This window comes from Agrilus planipennis, unplaced genomic scaffold (assembly GCF_000699045.2).
Source record: "Agrilus planipennis isolate EAB-ADULT unplaced genomic scaffold, Apla_2.0 scaffold6, whole genome shotgun sequence".
Taxonomy (NCBI): Eukaryota; Metazoa; Arthropoda; class Insecta; order Coleoptera; family Buprestidae; genus Agrilus; species Agrilus planipennis.
The window spans coordinates 2,527,713-2,544,544 of NW_020439302.1; the positions used below are offsets into that span (position 1 = coordinate 2,527,713).

At 33.2% G+C, this 16,832-nt stretch overlaps 3 protein-coding genes and 1 non-coding gene across 4 annotated transcripts; 3 read left to right on the top strand and 1 right to left on the bottom strand.

The window, feature by feature from the left end:
• The first annotated feature begins 829 nt into the window (after positions 1 to 829).
• On the top strand, positions 830 to 2,215 carry LOC112905647 (proline-rich receptor-like protein kinase PERK2). Its single transcript, XM_025978452.1, has 4 exons — positions 830 to 893; positions 957 to 1,862; positions 1,923 to 2,115; positions 2,184 to 2,215. Exons 2-4 carry the CDS (start codon positions 1,116 to 1,118, stop codon positions 2,213 to 2,215), a joined length of 972 nt encoding a protein of 323 aa, XP_025834237.1. The 5' UTR covers positions 830 to 893; positions 957 to 1,115.
• Positions 2,216 to 3,023: 808 nt separating this feature from the next.
• Positions 3,024 to 8,346, top strand: LOC108744239. The gene is made up of 4 exons (XM_018479908.1): positions 3,024 to 3,354; positions 3,426 to 3,569; positions 4,110 to 4,236; positions 4,301 to 8,346. The coding sequence occupies exons 1-4, from the start codon at positions 3,289 to 3,291 to the stop codon at positions 8,128 to 8,130; spliced, it is 4,167 nt and encodes a 1,388-aa protein (XP_018335410.1). The 5' UTR covers positions 3,024 to 3,288; the 3' UTR covers positions 8,131 to 8,346.
• On the top strand, positions 4,314 to 11,408 carry LOC108744352 (myb-like protein X). The gene is made up of 3 exons (XM_018480066.2): positions 4,314 to 4,391; positions 8,935 to 9,003; positions 9,088 to 11,408. The coding sequence occupies exons 2-3, from the start codon at positions 8,941 to 8,943 to the stop codon at positions 11,401 to 11,403; spliced, it is 2,379 nt and encodes a 792-aa protein (XP_018335568.1). The 5' UTR covers positions 4,314 to 4,391; positions 8,935 to 8,940; the 3' UTR covers positions 11,404 to 11,408.
• A 1,305-nt stretch (positions 11,409 to 12,713) lies between these two features.
• Trnad-guc lies at positions 12,714 to 12,786 on the bottom strand. The gene has a single exon. It is a non-coding gene; the product is annotated as a tRNA-Asp (tRNA).
• Positions 12,787 to 16,832: the final 4,046 nt, after the last annotated feature.

Sequence of the window (16,832 nt, forward strand, 5' to 3'; positions counted from 1 at the left end):
ATTTCTTTTTCCCTTTCGGTAAATTATTTTTGGAAAATCGACAGTATCTCTTTATTCAAACTAGTATTATTACTTTTTTATACTCATTTTAATCTTCTTCTAATAGAATTTTGAAAAGGTATTATATCTGAGTCAAAATCATTTATCCATATGTTTTTGTTGGCTATTAAATCCTAAACCAGATCTTTAAATCTCTGTTATGAGTTCCATAAGTAGGTCCATGTATTTTTATTCAAGACTGCAAAACCAACTCGTGCTTCTAAGGTAGCGCCTCAAATTTGTTGTTAATTTAATTTATTGTTATTGAATCATTACTAAAGTTCAACAATTTCTACGTTGTTTGTCGTATTTTATTATTAAACCAGAGCACGAAGCAACCATGGAGTGTTTACAAATATAAGCGAAATCGGGTTTCTTTTAACAGTTGAAAAACGATAAAAAATCACGAACTTTTTGGAAAATTTCATTTGGACATTACGTAGTCCTTGACATAATTAAAGGAAATGTTATAAATGAAAGTATAAGATTGATGTTTTGTTATTTAGTTCGTAGACAGGGCGTTCAAACACCGTACCAAAACGATGAAATGAATTTGTTAAATTATCACGTCTCCATTTTAGTATTTGTCATTCATTTTAAAGCAGAAGTTGGTATTTTAGAGCGAAGCTGATTCATAAATCTTTAACAACTTTGTTTTTTAGGTGCTAGCAAATATTTTGGGAAAGGGCAAAGATGTCTGTGGAGGTGATGGTGTGGTAATCATACAACCTAAAGACAATTGTAAGAGCGACGAAGATAAACTCAAAGTGGCCCCATTGCTAGAACCAGTGGGTGATTTGTGTCATAAAAAGGAAATCATTGTAAAACCTGCTCAATGTGCCAAATCTGCGTTTGTGAGTTGTTTATTTGAAATTTACAAACAATGACAAAACCTTTCTATATTTCTCGTTACACAGGCAAAAAAAGAGGAGGTCAAACCGTTCAGTTTTCCGGATTTTCCAGTAGATGTTAATTCTGCACTTCCTGTACCATTGTACCCACCACCTGTCAACTGCGATCCGTCACAGAATCCGGCATGTCCGCCACAACTTATTTTAGTCCTGCCTCCACCCCCAATGCTTCCTATGTTTCCACCAGAATATTTTCCCCAAGCTCCCCCGCCAGAATATCCACAACTGCTTCCCTTGCCACCTACTCCTATTCCACAACCCCTTCCACCTCCCCCAGTACTTCCACTACCACCTCCTGAAAATTTTCCCGTTCAGGCTCCTCTTCCGTCTTTCCAACTTCCTCCAGTCCAAACTCAAATACCATCTCCTGTTCCGCCCCCATATCCACTACCATCTGTCGGTGAACAACTCCCAAGATGTACCTCCTGTTCTTCTCAACCTGCTCCTTGTCCCTCTTGTGCGGCGAAAGCCCAAAATGTTCAGCCACCTCAACAAATATCTTCAGTACTTCCTCAACTTTCCTTGCAATCGTTACCAAGATGCTCATCGTGTTCTGGTGCTGCAGCACCTTGTAGCAGTTGCGCAGCGAAAGCCCAAGCCTCGGCACTACCTTCAAATCCTCTTCAAACTTCATCTCAGCTTCAGTCAGGATTACCAAGATGTTCTTCGTGCGCTGGGAGTCTAACCCCTTGTCGCTCATGCGCTTCCAAAGCGCAAGCTAACCCAGGGGATTTTAGTAGTTTAACAGATTATTCCTATTGTCCTGTTGCTTATCCTGATGGTAATTTTATCCCTGCAGACGCAGTTTCTCAACAACTGGCCTACAAAGCAAGGCAAGAAGAAAAAATCAAAATCGAGGGAGAGATTGCGTACGGGTTTAAAACACTTCCAATCGAATTAGACCAGATTGTGGTAAATGTCCTTCTTGTCATTAAATAGAATTCATTTATGTTATAATATTTGTTCTTACAGCCCAGCAAAGAACGCTATCCCGAAGAAGCGTTGTTTCAATTCAACGGACAGGTGATGGAATTCCTCCCGGAAAAACTGGTCCTCTCCAAGGCGTTTGATCCATATAAAGGGTCTGAGGTGTTAGTCGCAGCTAAAGTTCCAACACCTACTAAAAAACTTAGTCTTCCTGAAATAGGTTTTGGGCCAGTAATAGGTAAATTTTCGGAACTTTCAAGGCATGATATTTTTATTGATATAAATAAATAAATCACCTTTTTCTAGTTGAACCTTCTCCATATATCAAAAAGGATTGAAAGTTATAAAAAAAGGATAATAATATACAATCCTGGAAACTTTGACATTGGAATCGTTATGGCGAATAGGCAGAAAAGGCAAAAAACAAATAAAAAAATATGTAAAAATTATAAATGGTTGCTGTCAAGAATTAGATAGCCTGTGGTTGAATGAGTTATGATATTATTGTAATAATGAGACTGTTGTTCGATATGTACCAAATAAATGCTAATGAAAGTTTAATATTGACGTTATCTTTTTATCGATTTAATTTAATCCTAGGTGCAATCGAATTTTTAAATGGTTTTCTTAAAAATTCAAAATTCTGTTTTATTGATACATAATAACATAAAAATTAAAGAAAAAGTGTATTTAATAACAGATAAAACAAAATTAAATTGTCGAATTTAAGCTAAATTACTGTTTTACATTATGCATTCACAAATGCATTGAATTCAATGCTAGAAAAATTATTTTTTGTTGTCTAATACAGTTTCCGAAATTAACAATAACTGTTATTTTAATTTCGAAATTAACTACTAAATTTTAAATAACCAAGTAATTGTCTTTACAAAGTGCATGTCATACATTTTTTTTTAAATTGGGAAACGCAATAATGAATGGATATTGTTTACCCATCTGAAAATTTTTTATGACCATAGCAAAAAAGTACAAGTGCCAATTATTTGTTACAACGAAAAAATAAAAATAAAAAAATTATTAGACACTACCTGTTACACGTTATATTTATGTTTTTTTTTATTAAGATCAGCTGTAAATTTAAACCTTCAATGAGATATTTCGAAACTTTTCAGTCCTAGCAATAGATTGTATTGTATAACATCATGTATGCACGTTAGTGACCTTGTTCCTCTAAAAGAATTGCACGAATTGCATAAATTGGCTTTATGTTTTTGTTCGAGGCATAAAACTGTACGATTAATATCTGACTTCTTTGATAAATAAATGTTATTGACTCTACGTCACGGTGCGTTTATTTGTAAACTCAAAGTCTATAAAATCAAGTATTACAATGGCAACCCCTGTATCTGCAACGTGCTAATAACGCAGTATGCTTTGAAAGTTACCCATAATGAGACGACTTATCGTAATCGCGTGCTTGATCGCTCTGGCAAACTGCAATTGTGGATGTCTAAAGGTGAATAAAATCTTTGCTTATTTTGTCCGAAACCCGTTAAGAAATTAATTACTTATTAAATATCCTTGCAGTGCAACCCCCACTTAAAGCTGGTCTCTAAAGACGATTCACCGATAGAAGTTATAATCAGAGGGGATAAAAATGTCCCTCATCCCCCACAACAACACACCTGTCCCATGATGAGGCAATATTACCAAAGTTTAGGATATCCTTCGGTGAGTTTCATGGTCCCACTGTGAAATTATTTAGAGATTGCGTTGATGCGATCGACATAGTTTGTTCGATAACGAGTCAATCCAACGAATCACAGCAAGTCATACTTGATCGGAATGAATAGCTAAAATTAGTGGGGATGCTACTCCAAGGGAGTGCTATCTCCTGTGCGCGCAAGGACCATGTCGCTGGAGCTGTGAACCTTGCAGTTCCTAACAAAAATTCTTTTATCTTTTCGATAAATATTATATCAAATGGAAGACTATTTAGATTGTATCTAGGTGTAGTCAAAAGTAGGGTGAACGTAAATTATAATCCATTACTTTTTCTATATGCTACTTATTTTCCCATTATAATCAGACAATATGTCGTTAAATAATAATTGGTCCACACCCAACCTATACATTTATATAGACGGTTGTGGTGACATATAGATGGTGGTATAGATATATATATATATATACATACATATACACCTACTTTGATTTTTTTTTAGCGATTGTTCCGAAATACAGAATGATGTGTTATTTTAAATTTTACAGCTTGGCAATGCGTTACCAGAAGGTCACAATATAGAAGTTCAAGTGCCAATAGACCTGACACCATATCAACCCAATTATCAAGGTTTGGTAGCTTCGCCAGATCGAGTTATATTACCTGAAAAGCAATGTAAGTTCTTGTGGTTCACATTACCTACGGTAAATCGCGACTTAGAATGTTGTATTATTTACAGGTGTAAAAAGGAAACCTGTAGCGGTTCTACCGGAATGCAAATCCAACAATCACGAAGTCATTGAAGATTTACGAAACAGTAGGATGCTGAGGTACGATTATTATATTGTCCCTAAAGAAAACACCCTGTACACTGATAACAACGGCAACAAACTGTTACAAAGAATTCGCAATTTGAAACCGGACGTGACAATTCGTGTTCCAAAAGGAATCAGAGATAACGGTTGGAATAAGAATGAGAAATCCCTACAAAATATTCCATTATGCTCTTGCAGAAATTCAAACCCAAATTCAGCGAACGTTATTAAAAAACAACCTATGTACTACTACAACCCCGTAAGAAAGGCACCGATATCACAATTGCCGCCGTGTAGCCAGAGTCCTATTTTCAACAATGGCTTTATGAGAAGTAGTCCCGTCGTTCAAGAAGAAGAACCAGAAAGTGCTTTGAGGAATGGAAATAGTAACTGTTGTTGTCAAAAAAAGTTGACAAACAGAGAAAGTGACTATTCCTGGTTAAATAATCTAAATGCCAATGATCCAAAGAAACGTATCTTCAATTCGATCGATATGATACTTCAATATATGACAAAATGGGTTGAAATTAAAGGCGATCCGCCCACGCAGAAACAGAGTCAGATGACATTCATGATAAAAGAATCTGAAATCAACGAGAAATACAAAATGTCGTTCCTTTGGAACGACTACTTACATGAAGAACCATTGAAAGATATGCAAAGCCTGATTCCACTAGAAAAGAAACCGATTCAGCATCAGTCTCCACCCAAACTGGAATTCAATGAAAACCTTTTCTGGAAGAGCAAGGAATCGGAAGAAATAGATGCTCTTAATACTAATATTGTTGTTTCTGAATCATGCGAGTCATCACCCAATTTCAATGTTGAGATATCCGAAGTTGTATCGGAGATCGAAAATGATCTTTCTGATTCCAACGAAAAAGAAGATTCTGTAGAGGATTTATTTGATTTGGATTCTAGTAACGGGAGATATCCTCGAGATACTCTTCGGATTCAGAATCGCATGAAAACACTCCTCCTTCCACATTACGAGAAAACAGAATTTCCGTGGCAATTGGAATACCAGAAGCTTCTCAAAAAACCCGGCTACCAACATCCAATGGTTCGTCCTAAACCATCGACAAATACCACCAATGCAGTACCAAAACTCACACCTCTTACCAATAATGGATCACTAATTCTCAATGATTTTCAATTTAAAATGAACGAACTACGTAAACGGATAGAATCGAACCAAAAATCGACCAATCAAACCCAAACGACGTTATCGAAAGTATTGGGTGTAAAAGTGAACGTTACAGGAAGTAACACAAGTAATACTGTAGATATTAAGGAAAAAGTTGCAAAAATGAGGGAGAATTTGAAACAGAAACTGGAATCAAGGAAAAATTACACGTATCCTGAAGGAACTGAATTGGTCACCACTGATTCTCAAAAAACAAACGAAAGGAAAAAGAGAGAGACATACTTTGATACAGACATACCATTTTTTAAGATAACAGACGCAAAATCGTTGACTAAAAACACAGTTGACAGTGAGGAATCTGAAGAAATCGAATACATTTTGCAACAAAAGAAAGAAGCTCGGTTGGAACAATCCTTGATGAAACCATTCAACGCTGAACACATTGTACCGCACGACCCCATCTTCTACCTACTCAATTTTCCCATTAGGTGTCTAGATCACCTCAACAGTTTGAAGGATCAGTTGTCTCCAATACTTCACGCGTTCCCACTTATGCTACAAAAGTCTCGTAAATATTTCAAGGACATGTCGAAAGACGCCAAAAAGGACGTTCTGGACTTTGGAAGTAATGTAGTGGGAAGCTTCACTCGTCTATCTCCTTCAAAAAATCCCTGGGACGTTGTTACTCCGTCTAAAAGGAGAAACAAGCGAGAAATAGATAAAGAAGATCGGAACTTATCGGTCACATTTGTGGGTCGTGTTGATCCGACCGCATATTCGAGTACTTCAGAATTGTATGACATGATGTTAAATAAAACCCGAGAAGACGATCCTCAGATTGGTTCTGTAAATAGTAAGGAACGTCGGGAAGACGTAAAGGCTTTAGAGCAACTGTTGGGCAAAGTTTTGTGGGCTGCCGGTAGGGATAAAACTCAACAGAAAGTTGTCGAAAAAGACAAAAATATAGACACTAATACAGTGATGGAAAGCAAAAGTGGACCATCGTATGAACCGTTGTATCAACTGGCATACGAAAGTTATGATCCTTACGAGGAAGATTCTGAAACTGACAACGTTTCTAATAACGAAAACGAACACCAAACAATTTTGAAAAGTGACGTTGTACTAAAAGAACCCCTTGTTCAACACTCTAGGCGAAAAAGGGCGATTTTTAAGCTTGTGGACGAAGATGAGATCGGCGAGTATTTGAAGGAGAAGTTTTCATCCTTAGAAGACGTTCCAGAATTTTCAGACGAGTATCATCTGCAACGACCTGAACCAACAGTACTACGGTCCACAAAATATGCAAACAAAGAAACCGATTCCTCAAAGAACAAAATTGTTCTCGAAAGGATTGTTCCCAAAATTATAATAGACGATAATGGGAGACCCTTTGCTGAAATCGACGGAATGAAACGGCCTCTTTTCAACACACTGAAGAAACCATTAAAATCTAGCTCGAAATCGCCAATAGTCGGAAGCAACCATCAAAATGCTCATACCAAAGACGGTAGCCTGTCGTCCGTTATAGCGAAAGCTAAGAGATATACTAAAGACGGTGAAAATTTCTTGCCAGGATATTCTCATGATACAAATGTACACACGAAAACTATAAAGAATCGATTAAGTCAAATTTTGGACTATATCGAGACCCTTCTTCACTGGGACTTCGAAGACGACGTGCACATTTACGAAGATCTATTGGAACTCCAAAACAGAAAAGAGGCTGTTATAAGAAATTGGAAGATGCTTCTCGTTCAAAATAGACACAACATTGTAAATGAGAAAATCGTTCTTTTGAAAACTCTGAAGAAGATTCAAGAACTGAAAGACAGCTCCATGGCTCACATAGTCGATAAACTGCACGAAGGTCATTCATTTAATACCAGAACGTTTATAAAGTTCCTTATCATGCTCCAGAAGCTTCATTGCCTGATCGTGAAGGTTGCCGAAGAATTTTCTGACAGCCTCCACATTGGCAAATTTGATGTAGATAAGGAAATTGAATTTGTCGATTATTTGCAAAACATCGAATTCTTCGATTGTGAAAATCAAGAAGAAATCCGTGAGGTACTGGAGAAAGAAAGGGATAGTGAACTGGAAAGAGAAATAGCCATGCTGGAAGACCTCAAGCAGTGTTTAGCCTTAGCCCAAAATGACAAAAAATACGACCATTTAATATTTGAGGAGGCTAAACTCCTTTGGGAATTCAAAAACATTGAAAAACTACAACAGGAGTCCTTAGCGGAAATGAATAAAAAATTAAAAGCTGGATTAAAGATTAGGAAAGAGCTTAAGATATTATTTGATTTGCAAAAACAGTACGACAGTTGTGAAGAAAAACATGCCATTTTAATAGACGAAATATTAAGGGATGGCGGAAAGAAATCAAAAACAATCCGTCTACAGGACGAGAAGTTGGAGGAACTCAACTTGCTGGGGTCGAAAAAGCAAAAAATGAATAAAATCAAAAAACATCAAACCACACTTAAACCAAAACATAACAGTTTATCACTGCTAAGTAACAATAATCGCAGTCCTCATAGAAAAACGTTCCCCAGCGAATTTATTTTTGATAATTACAGATATATAAGAGAAAAAAATTAGATTTTTATTAAACGATTTAGATGCTGTTCTTGTTTGTTACTCGTTTGTTACATAAAACAAAATAAAAACAAATTTATATCAAGTTACACTGAGCTCTGAACGTCTTGCAAACTAATTTTTGTTTGTTTTAGGTCTTAATAGGGTAAATCGGGGTCAAACTTACATAACAGAGCGAAAACTTGACATAAATTTACCTTAATGTTAACCAGAAATATGTATTATAATTACAGTGTAAGTTAAATTATTATTATAAAATCGTTAACTATATTTTATTTTCTGAAATAAAGACTGTAAATGTTTTCTACTGAATTTTATTTAAAAAAAAAAAATTAATAAAACTATTAAGACAACTAACACTTCTTGACATACTAAAATAATAAAATTAGGAAACGTATTTTTAATTTAATGCTTAATAATTATTATTTTATAAAAAACTAGTAGATGCATAAAATATTCTATCCAGACTTACCGTTCAGTCGCAACACCACAATTGATGTGATCACTGGAACACAAAAGGAAGAAACGTAAAATTTCAATTTTCATTTACAATTTTAACAAACAAAATATTATTAATATGAGGTAATTGACATTTCCGTTGTTCGGGAAAATCATTATCTTCACCTATAAATTTATAATTCTGGGTAAAACTGAAAAAAAAAAATAGAAATCTGCGTGTTGATAATAACAGTAAACAAAAATCAGTTCGTTGCACCTTGATTAACAAGAAATAAAACAAAATGTGTCGATATACGTGTCAGATAAAATATAAAAGGAATCACTGTGCTCTTTTCTTTTGGATTTTAGTTCAAAATGATCGCAGCAGTCATGGTGCATCGATTTATCACTTTGTTTCTAATAGGGATTTTACTTCCGGTAAGTTACAAATTATTTTTTCTTTAACAAGTATCGCAAACTATTTTTTTTATTGTAAAGCACAAATAATAATTCATTTCGTAGATTAGTATTGCACGTCCACCAAAAGAGATAAAGAATAACCAACACGAGAGAAGAAATTTTGACGAAGATAGACCTGCAGCAACCCTAAATTGTACCACAACAGGCAACAATAGGAAATCTTCCACCAATTCAAATGTATTTGTTAAAGCTTATGATACCCTGTATCCCGATATACCACACAGTCGTTACATGGACTTGATTATTTCTTTGGACGAGCCTCAGCAATCGTCAATAAGAAAACATCATAATCGATCGGAGAGACACCCGAAACCACATAAGAAAATGACTGTCCATTTCGTACCCGTTCCCGTAATGATGCAAGAAGATGAATACGAAGGAATATACCCTTTCCAATACCCTTACAGGCATTTACCCCCAAGTGATTACCATAAGCACTATTATATGGAAGACGATTCAGAAGAGATATCTGAAACTTTGTCCGAAGTTAATCAAATGAGTTCTACTAATAAAACCCTTGAAATAACCGACGATGAAACAGTTTCTAGTGATACAATGCTTCAATGTGACGAAAACAAATCTAAACCATGTACAGAACATCAAAACAATCCAATTGAGAAAGACTTAACTTCTTGGGGAGTATATGAAGAGGACTTAGAAGATAATTCATCGTTATCATCCGAAGAAGGAACTTCTGATATGGAAACGAAAGTTAATCAAAGGATTGGATTAATGACAAGGGATTCAATAAAAGCCTCTCAATTGAGCCAAAACGTCAAAATAAGCAATCATGTTACAGGGAACAATGACACTAATTCCAGTCATGATTGTGTTAAACACCACATCATCCAAATAATTAATATCAACTCGAAAGATTTTGACGATGAAAACCATGACGAATGGTACGAGGTGGAAGACGAAGCTAAATCACTCAGTGATGACTTGCTGGTCAACAGCAGTATCAATAAAACAGCATTGACTCCCAAAGATATAATGTTTTTGCTGAAGAAAATGCTCGTTTCTGCAGAGCCCACGGTTTCAGAGGAACGCAGGAACGAAAGCATTTCATACGTGGAAAAAGAAGAAAGTTACAACAACACCAAGGAAGATCTAACCATTACGATAGACGAGTCTAAAATGCATACTTTAGAAGAAGAAAAAGTAGAAGAAGATGATCTAAAAACGGACATAGAAGAAGAGAATAAGACTACAACCATACAAAATCAAAAACAAACCGAATCGTTCAATCAACATGAAGAGGAACTTCATGCAGGTGTTTCAGAAGAAAAATCTTTTTCCAAAAGATCAAGTCTTGAAACTACTGGAACTCTGGAGCAAAGAGACCCATCCAAACGCTCTCCCCAAATGGGAATGCCGAATCTGAACGAAGAAGAAAGTTCCCCGAGAAGTTACAAACATTATGACGGTGATGATGTCAGAGAACGGACTAGAGTACAAAAGATTCCTAGAAAAAGAAAATTTGCAGGACCATCAAACGTGGAAGGCCAAGATAAGCACTCTATAGAAGCAAAAAATCGTTCAAAAAGAGAAATTTCAGAAAATAATCCAGAGGAAGAAGTTTACAACATAAAGCAAAAGGCTTCTATAAGGAACAAAAACAGAAAGAAGCCACTACCAAATGATCCTACAACAACAAAAATTGAGCAAGACGTTGTAATTTTTAATGACGGTAAAAATAGAAATAAAGTTATCAAAATACAAACTCCTGTAAGAAATTCAGACAATGGGAATGTGTATAATTTCCTGCAACATAACTCCATAAATGCTGAAACGAACTGCAACCCTTCTTCGGAGGTATTGACTCAAAACGTTAAAAGGGATGAAGAAGGTAAGCCTATAAAAGAAGGAGATAACCACAACCCTTCTTCAGAGGTAATGGTTCAAAACTTTGGAGTGGACAAAGAGGATAAATCTACAAAGGAAGAGGATGGCTACGTCCCTCCTTCACAGGTATTAATTCAAAACGTTGGAATAGACGAAGAAGAAAAAGAAGATAAATCTACAAAGGAAGAGGGTGGTCGAAGTCTAGAAACCTCTCCTGTACTTCTCGGAAGTGAAATGCCATGTGACGAACACGCAGGGTGTAAAAGTGATACTGAAATCAATCCAAAACAGCATAAACTCTCTAGAAAATTACCTGTTGAAGAAAAGTGTAGAAAAATTTTTGAAATTTTAAATCTTGACCCATACGAATTCCGAAATGGTGATAGATCACGACATTTTCCTCAGATAATAAATCAAATTGCCCAGATATTTCCTTATCCAGGAATAATGAAGAATATGGAAGAAACGGATCCATCTGTTGTCTCATATGACGGCGACGATTCAAAAAAATAAACTATTGCACCCCCTTAATTATAATAATATAGATACATATGCATTAAAATAACATTNCTAAGACTACGTTTTGTATGATGCCCATTTAGGTTTGTCATTTCCCTTCGATGTCATTATAAGCGTATTCTACTATAACCAAAAGAAAAAAAATACGACGAAAATTCTTTCGAAGAAATTCAATTTCATGTCTAATAACGAAAATAAAGTACTAAAAAGTATAAGAAATTATTTAGAGGTGCCCCCGCTAGCGATCTCGTATTTTTCTTATAAAAAGAAAGGAATTATTTTTAGGATCTTAAGACGGCCCTGATTTTAATGAAGTAAATTGTTAATTAGGTGACCCTGGACAAAATATTAGATGTATATACGCTTCTCCGAAACTATTGGCTGATTAAGCAATTATTGCAAGAGATGTCCTTACAAAGTATAAAACAATATGTGACAATATCCAATTTTTTTCAAGTAAACAAATGTCTGCTTGTTGATTTGCACATAAATATAAAGAGCAATAATGTTATTAAATGAATTTATAAATTCAATTAGTGTATTATTGATTACTAGTTACGTATAATGGCTCTGAAATATTGTATTTTGACTATGTTAGTTGTTTCTATCATACTTTTTTTACCGGTACGTTATTATTTTTTTGTTTTTTAATTCAGTATTGTGCAATTTTTAATTTATTTTAGGCCTTTTGCAATAGTTCGATCCTTAAATCACACCATTCAGAAAATGTGATTAAACCAGTTCTTCCTTCAGATGCGTAAGTAAATTATTTTAATTAACAAGGATATGTAAGCATACATTTTCATATTTTATTAAGGAATGTTCTAAAATTTGAATCAATTTATTAGACATCTAGTTCGAACGGGTTCAACTAGTGTATGAGACTTTAAAAATTAATGTCTACTTAAAGTTGCTTTGTTTGAGTGGTTTTCGTTGTATTTAAATGTTAAATAATCCATTATTTCGTTAGAAATTACCTCAGTTTATGTATTATTTGCTTTCAATGATATCTGTAACTTTGTTTGTTAAGTAGCAAACAGATTAACAATTATTATTGTTGTTTCATGAATATTCCAATCGCTGTACAAAGAATCAACTATCTGTAATCGATAATGTTTATAACGTAAACAAATAATTTCATTGTTTTACTTATTGGGCAATTAAATATATGAAATCCTATGACATTGTTAGTTACTTAATAGTGGATTAATATGCAATATTAATTTGAAATCATTTTTTCGATTTTTTATTTACCCACTACAAAGTACCTCAAATTAATGAGGGAAAAATTGTTGCTGTCGTTACACCCCCGCCGGGAATCGAACCCGGGACCTTTGGCTTGACGCACCAATGTTCTGACCACTAAACTACGAGATGTGACAACAGCAACCGCGACAAACCGACGTACGTAAAGCCAAAGGTCCCGGGTTCGATTCCCGGCGGGGGTGTAACGACAGCAACAATTTTTCCCTCATTAATTTGAGGTAGTGTGTAGTGGGTAAATAAAAAATCGAAAAAATGATTTCAAATTATTATTATTGAGCAATATTTTCTTTTATTTTACGTTAAATATTAGTATGTATAGTTAATAATTGTATATTGTTTTGTTTATAGTGTCCGAAAGTTACCATTGAAAGGAAGCCCAACATTTGTAGGTTTCTTTAATCATTTATCTAACAAAGGCAAAGTTGCGGCTAAAAACTCAATAGCAAAAGCTACTAATAGGAAACTGAAGTCTGATTATTCCAAGAAAACAAAGAAATTACGATAAAACTGAGTTTAGAACTGTAGATATATTTTTAATTAATTTTAGGTAATAATTTGTTAATTAATGTTTAGCTAATAAAATATTTTGTTACAAAAACGGATCAGTTTTGTTTTATTTAAACCTTCGTATTTTATTATTGAGTTTTTAAACAGTAATCAAATAAAAACTCGACTAAAATAATTATTTTCCATTACATTAAGAATAATCATCGATAAAATTAGTACTAATATAAGTTTACATTACTCTAAATATACAGGGTGTCCAACTGAGTTCATAATTACGAAGTTTTAAGTTTTGAAAAACATACTTATATGTTTGTTTTGTAATTTATTTGTGTTTAATTTATAATAAATCGCCTGTAGCAAAGTGGTAACACTCAGTACAGTATACTGACGCAATAAATATTTCGGACAATTAAAGATACAAAGCGGAAACATTTAAGTAATTATTAACATATCGTTTTGGACTGAAATTGAACATTTTAATCGTTATACCTAACTGCAAAAGCCTTGGATTTTATCAATGTTTCTTAATACGTCTGACATCTTGCTGTAACTAATCAGTTATCAATTTATATGCCATGGTTTGAGAACAGCAAGTTCATTGGGGTTAAAAATTTCTTTAGAGCAACATCTCATTCTTCAAAGACATTAGTTTCCTGTAATATAATAGAACTATGGCATCGAAAATCATAATTGCATCAGTTCTCATTTTTGTCGTTTGTCAGGTAAGTTTTTTTTTAATGTTTTAGATTAGAAATTTTCAAAATGTGCAGTTTCTTGAAAAAAATGTTGCATAAGCAGTGTTAGAAAATCATTTTAAATATTTATTTTAGTGCTAAATAATATTTATGCTATCATTTTAAATTTATGATCCTATTGAATTTTATCAAAACTATTACAATTAAAAGGTGATATTGTGCTTAATTATCAATAAAATAGTAATATCACTGTTTTTCTTTGTTTTTGCGAATTATTTGGTTGTTAATATTTACATTCAAAATTCTTCTATTTATGTGAAAAAATACAGATAATCATTTAACTTTTATAAATCCGAATCTGAAGCAGGAGTTAAGAGGAGTAGAAGTAGACCTAGATTAGATTATTGTTCACAAATAGTTAAGGGTGCGGGATGTTCTAGTTTTAGGGAAATGCGAAGATTAGCTCTGAATCAGAAAAAGTGGAAGTACGTGTCCAACTAATCTTAACCCTGACTACCTTATGATGATGACGATAAAATCCGAATCTGAACATCGTCCGGTAGTACAGTGGAATTCGTTTATTATGACTCCGCCAATACTGACCAACCGCTTAATATGAACTAATTGTAGTGTTAAGTTTGCTTTTCATATTAAATTCTCTATAGGAAAGTTTGGATATAATGACTCCGTTTAAAATGACATATCGTTTATTATGACTGATTCTTAAGAAATCATATCTGGCTATAGAGATCCAAATAATTAATAATAACATTTTCGCTCATTTTTCTGACCCTTCTTATGTATATTGATGTTACAATTCATCTTTCTTTTTCTGTTAGTAAATATATACAATTTGTAGCTTTTCTCTCTATTAAACTTAATAACTAACCAAAATAGAAAGTTATTTATTTTCTAAGACTACGTTTTGTATGATGCCCATTTAGGTTTGTCATTTCCCTTCGATGTCANTATCATTTTAAATTTATGATCCTATTGAATTTTATCAAAACTATTACAATTAAAAGGTGATATTGTGCTTAATTATCAATAAAATAGTAATATCATGTTTTAATTGCAATTAAAACATGATATTACTATTTTTTATTACTACCTTGATAAAAACCAACAAGGTAGGCGAAACGTTAGCTGTAGTTTTTCAATAAACAAAAAAAATCTTAACCCCTTGCTGGTTTAATTTGAAACCGATTTGTAGAATAGGGGACGATAAAGAATTACCGATATTAGAAAATTGCGAAACAAATCAAAATTACAGTTGACTTAAATGAAATACGAAATTAATCGATAAAGTGCATAATATTACGTCTTACTTCATGAATTTTCTAAATATACAGAGTGTACAGCTAAATATATTTGAAATTAATTTTTATTTGTTGATGGTAGGTTAATTTGTACATTTATTTATGACATCTATTGCAAATTGAGTAACATTGAATGCAATTCTGACTCATGAGAATATTTTGCTTATATTAATAGAAGACCTCTACCAACTAAATAGGCAATAATGGTTCCTACATGATACATTATTCCATACACTGTTTACCATTTATAGAATAGCATATTTTTAATACGTACACAGTTTGACCTTAGTCTTATGTATATTGATGTTACAATTCATCTTTCTTTTTCTGTTAGTAAATATATACAATTTGTAGCTTTTCTCTCTATTAAACTAAATAACTAACCAAAATAGAAAGTTATTTATTTTCTAAGACTACGTTTTGTATGATGCCCATTTAGGTTTGTCATTTCCCTTCGATGTCATTATAAGCGTATTCTACTATAACCAAAAGAAAAAAAATACGACGAAAATTCTTTCGAAGAAATTCAATTTCATGTCTAATAACGAAAATAAAGTACTAAAAAGTATAAGAAATTATTTAGAGGTGCCCCCGCTAGCGATCTCGTATTTTTCTTATAAAAAGAAAGGAATTATTTTTAGGATCTTAAGACGGCCCTGATTTTAATGAAGTAAATTGTTAATTAGGTGACCCTGGACAAAATATTAGATGTATATACGCTTCTCCGAAACTATTGGCTGATTAAGCAATTATTGCAAGAGATGTCCTTACAAAGTATAAAACAATATGTGACAATATCCAATTTTTTTCAAGTAAACAAATGTCTGCTTGTTGATTTGCACATAAATATAAAGAGCAATAATGTTATTAAATGAATTTATAAATTCAATTAGTGTATTATTGATTACTAGTTACGTATAATGGCTCTGAAATATTGTATTTTGACTATGTTAGTTGTTTCTATCATACTTTTTTTACCGGTACGTTATTATTTTTTTGTTTTTTAATTCAGTATTGTGCAATTTTTAATTTATTTTAGGCCTTTTGCAATAGTTCGATCCTTAAATCACACCATTCAGAAAATGTGATTAAACCAGTTCTTCCTTCAGATGCGTAAGTAAATTATTTTAATTAACAAGGATATGTAAGCATACATTTTCATATTTTATTAAGGAATGTTCTAAAATTTGAATCAATTTATTAGACATCTAGTTCGAACGGGTTCAACTAGTGTATGAGACTTTAAAAATTAATGTCTACTTAAAGTTGCTTTGTTTGAGTGGTTTTCGTTGTATTTAAATGTTAAATAATCCATTATTTCGTTAGAAATTACCTCAGTTTATGTATTATTTGCTTTCAATGATATCTGTAACTTTGTTTGTTAAGTAGCAAACAGATTAACAATTATTATTGTTGTTTCATGAATATTCCAATCGCTGTACAAAGAATCAACTATCTGTAATCGATAATGTTTATAACGTAAACAAATAATTTCATTGTTTTACTTATTGGGCAATTAAATATATGAAATCCTATGACATTGTTAGTTACTTAATAGTGGATTAATATGCAATATTAATTTGAAATCATTTTTTCGATTTTTTATTTACCCACTACAAAGTACCATGACGGTGAT

Bases quoted from the DNA above. Each gene is read 5' to 3' on its own strand.
- LOC112905647 (XM_025978452.1), top strand. From the start codon at position 1,116: ATGCTTCCTATGTTTCCACCAGAATATTTTCCCCAAGCTCCCCCGCCA. The intron at 1,863-1,922 runs GTAAATGTCCTT...TTGTTCTTACAG, and splicing joins TCGAATTAGACCAGATTGTG to CCCAGCAAAGAACGCTATCC. The intron at 2,116-2,183 runs GTAAATTTTCGG...ACCTTTTTCTAG, and splicing joins AGGTTTTGGGCCAGTAATAG to TTGAACCTTCTCCATATATC.
- LOC108744239 (XM_018479908.1), top strand. From the start codon at position 3,289: ATGAGACGACTTATCGTAATCGCGTGCTTGATCGCTCTGGCAAACTGC. The intron at 3,570-4,109 runs GTGAGTTTCATG...TAAATTTTACAG, and splicing joins AAAGTTTAGGATATCCTTCG to CTTGGCAATGCGTTACCAGA. The intron at 4,237-4,300 runs GTAAGTTCTTGT...TATTATTTACAG, and splicing joins TATATTACCTGAAAAGCAAT to GTGTAAAAAGGAAACCTGTA.
- LOC108744352 (XM_018480066.2), top strand. From the start codon at position 8,941: ATGATCGCAGCAGTCATGGTGCATCGATTTATCACTTTGTTTCTAATA. The intron at 9,004-9,087 runs GTAAGTTACAAA...TTCATTTCGTAG, and splicing joins TAATAGGGATTTTACTTCCG to ATTAGTATTGCACGTCCACC.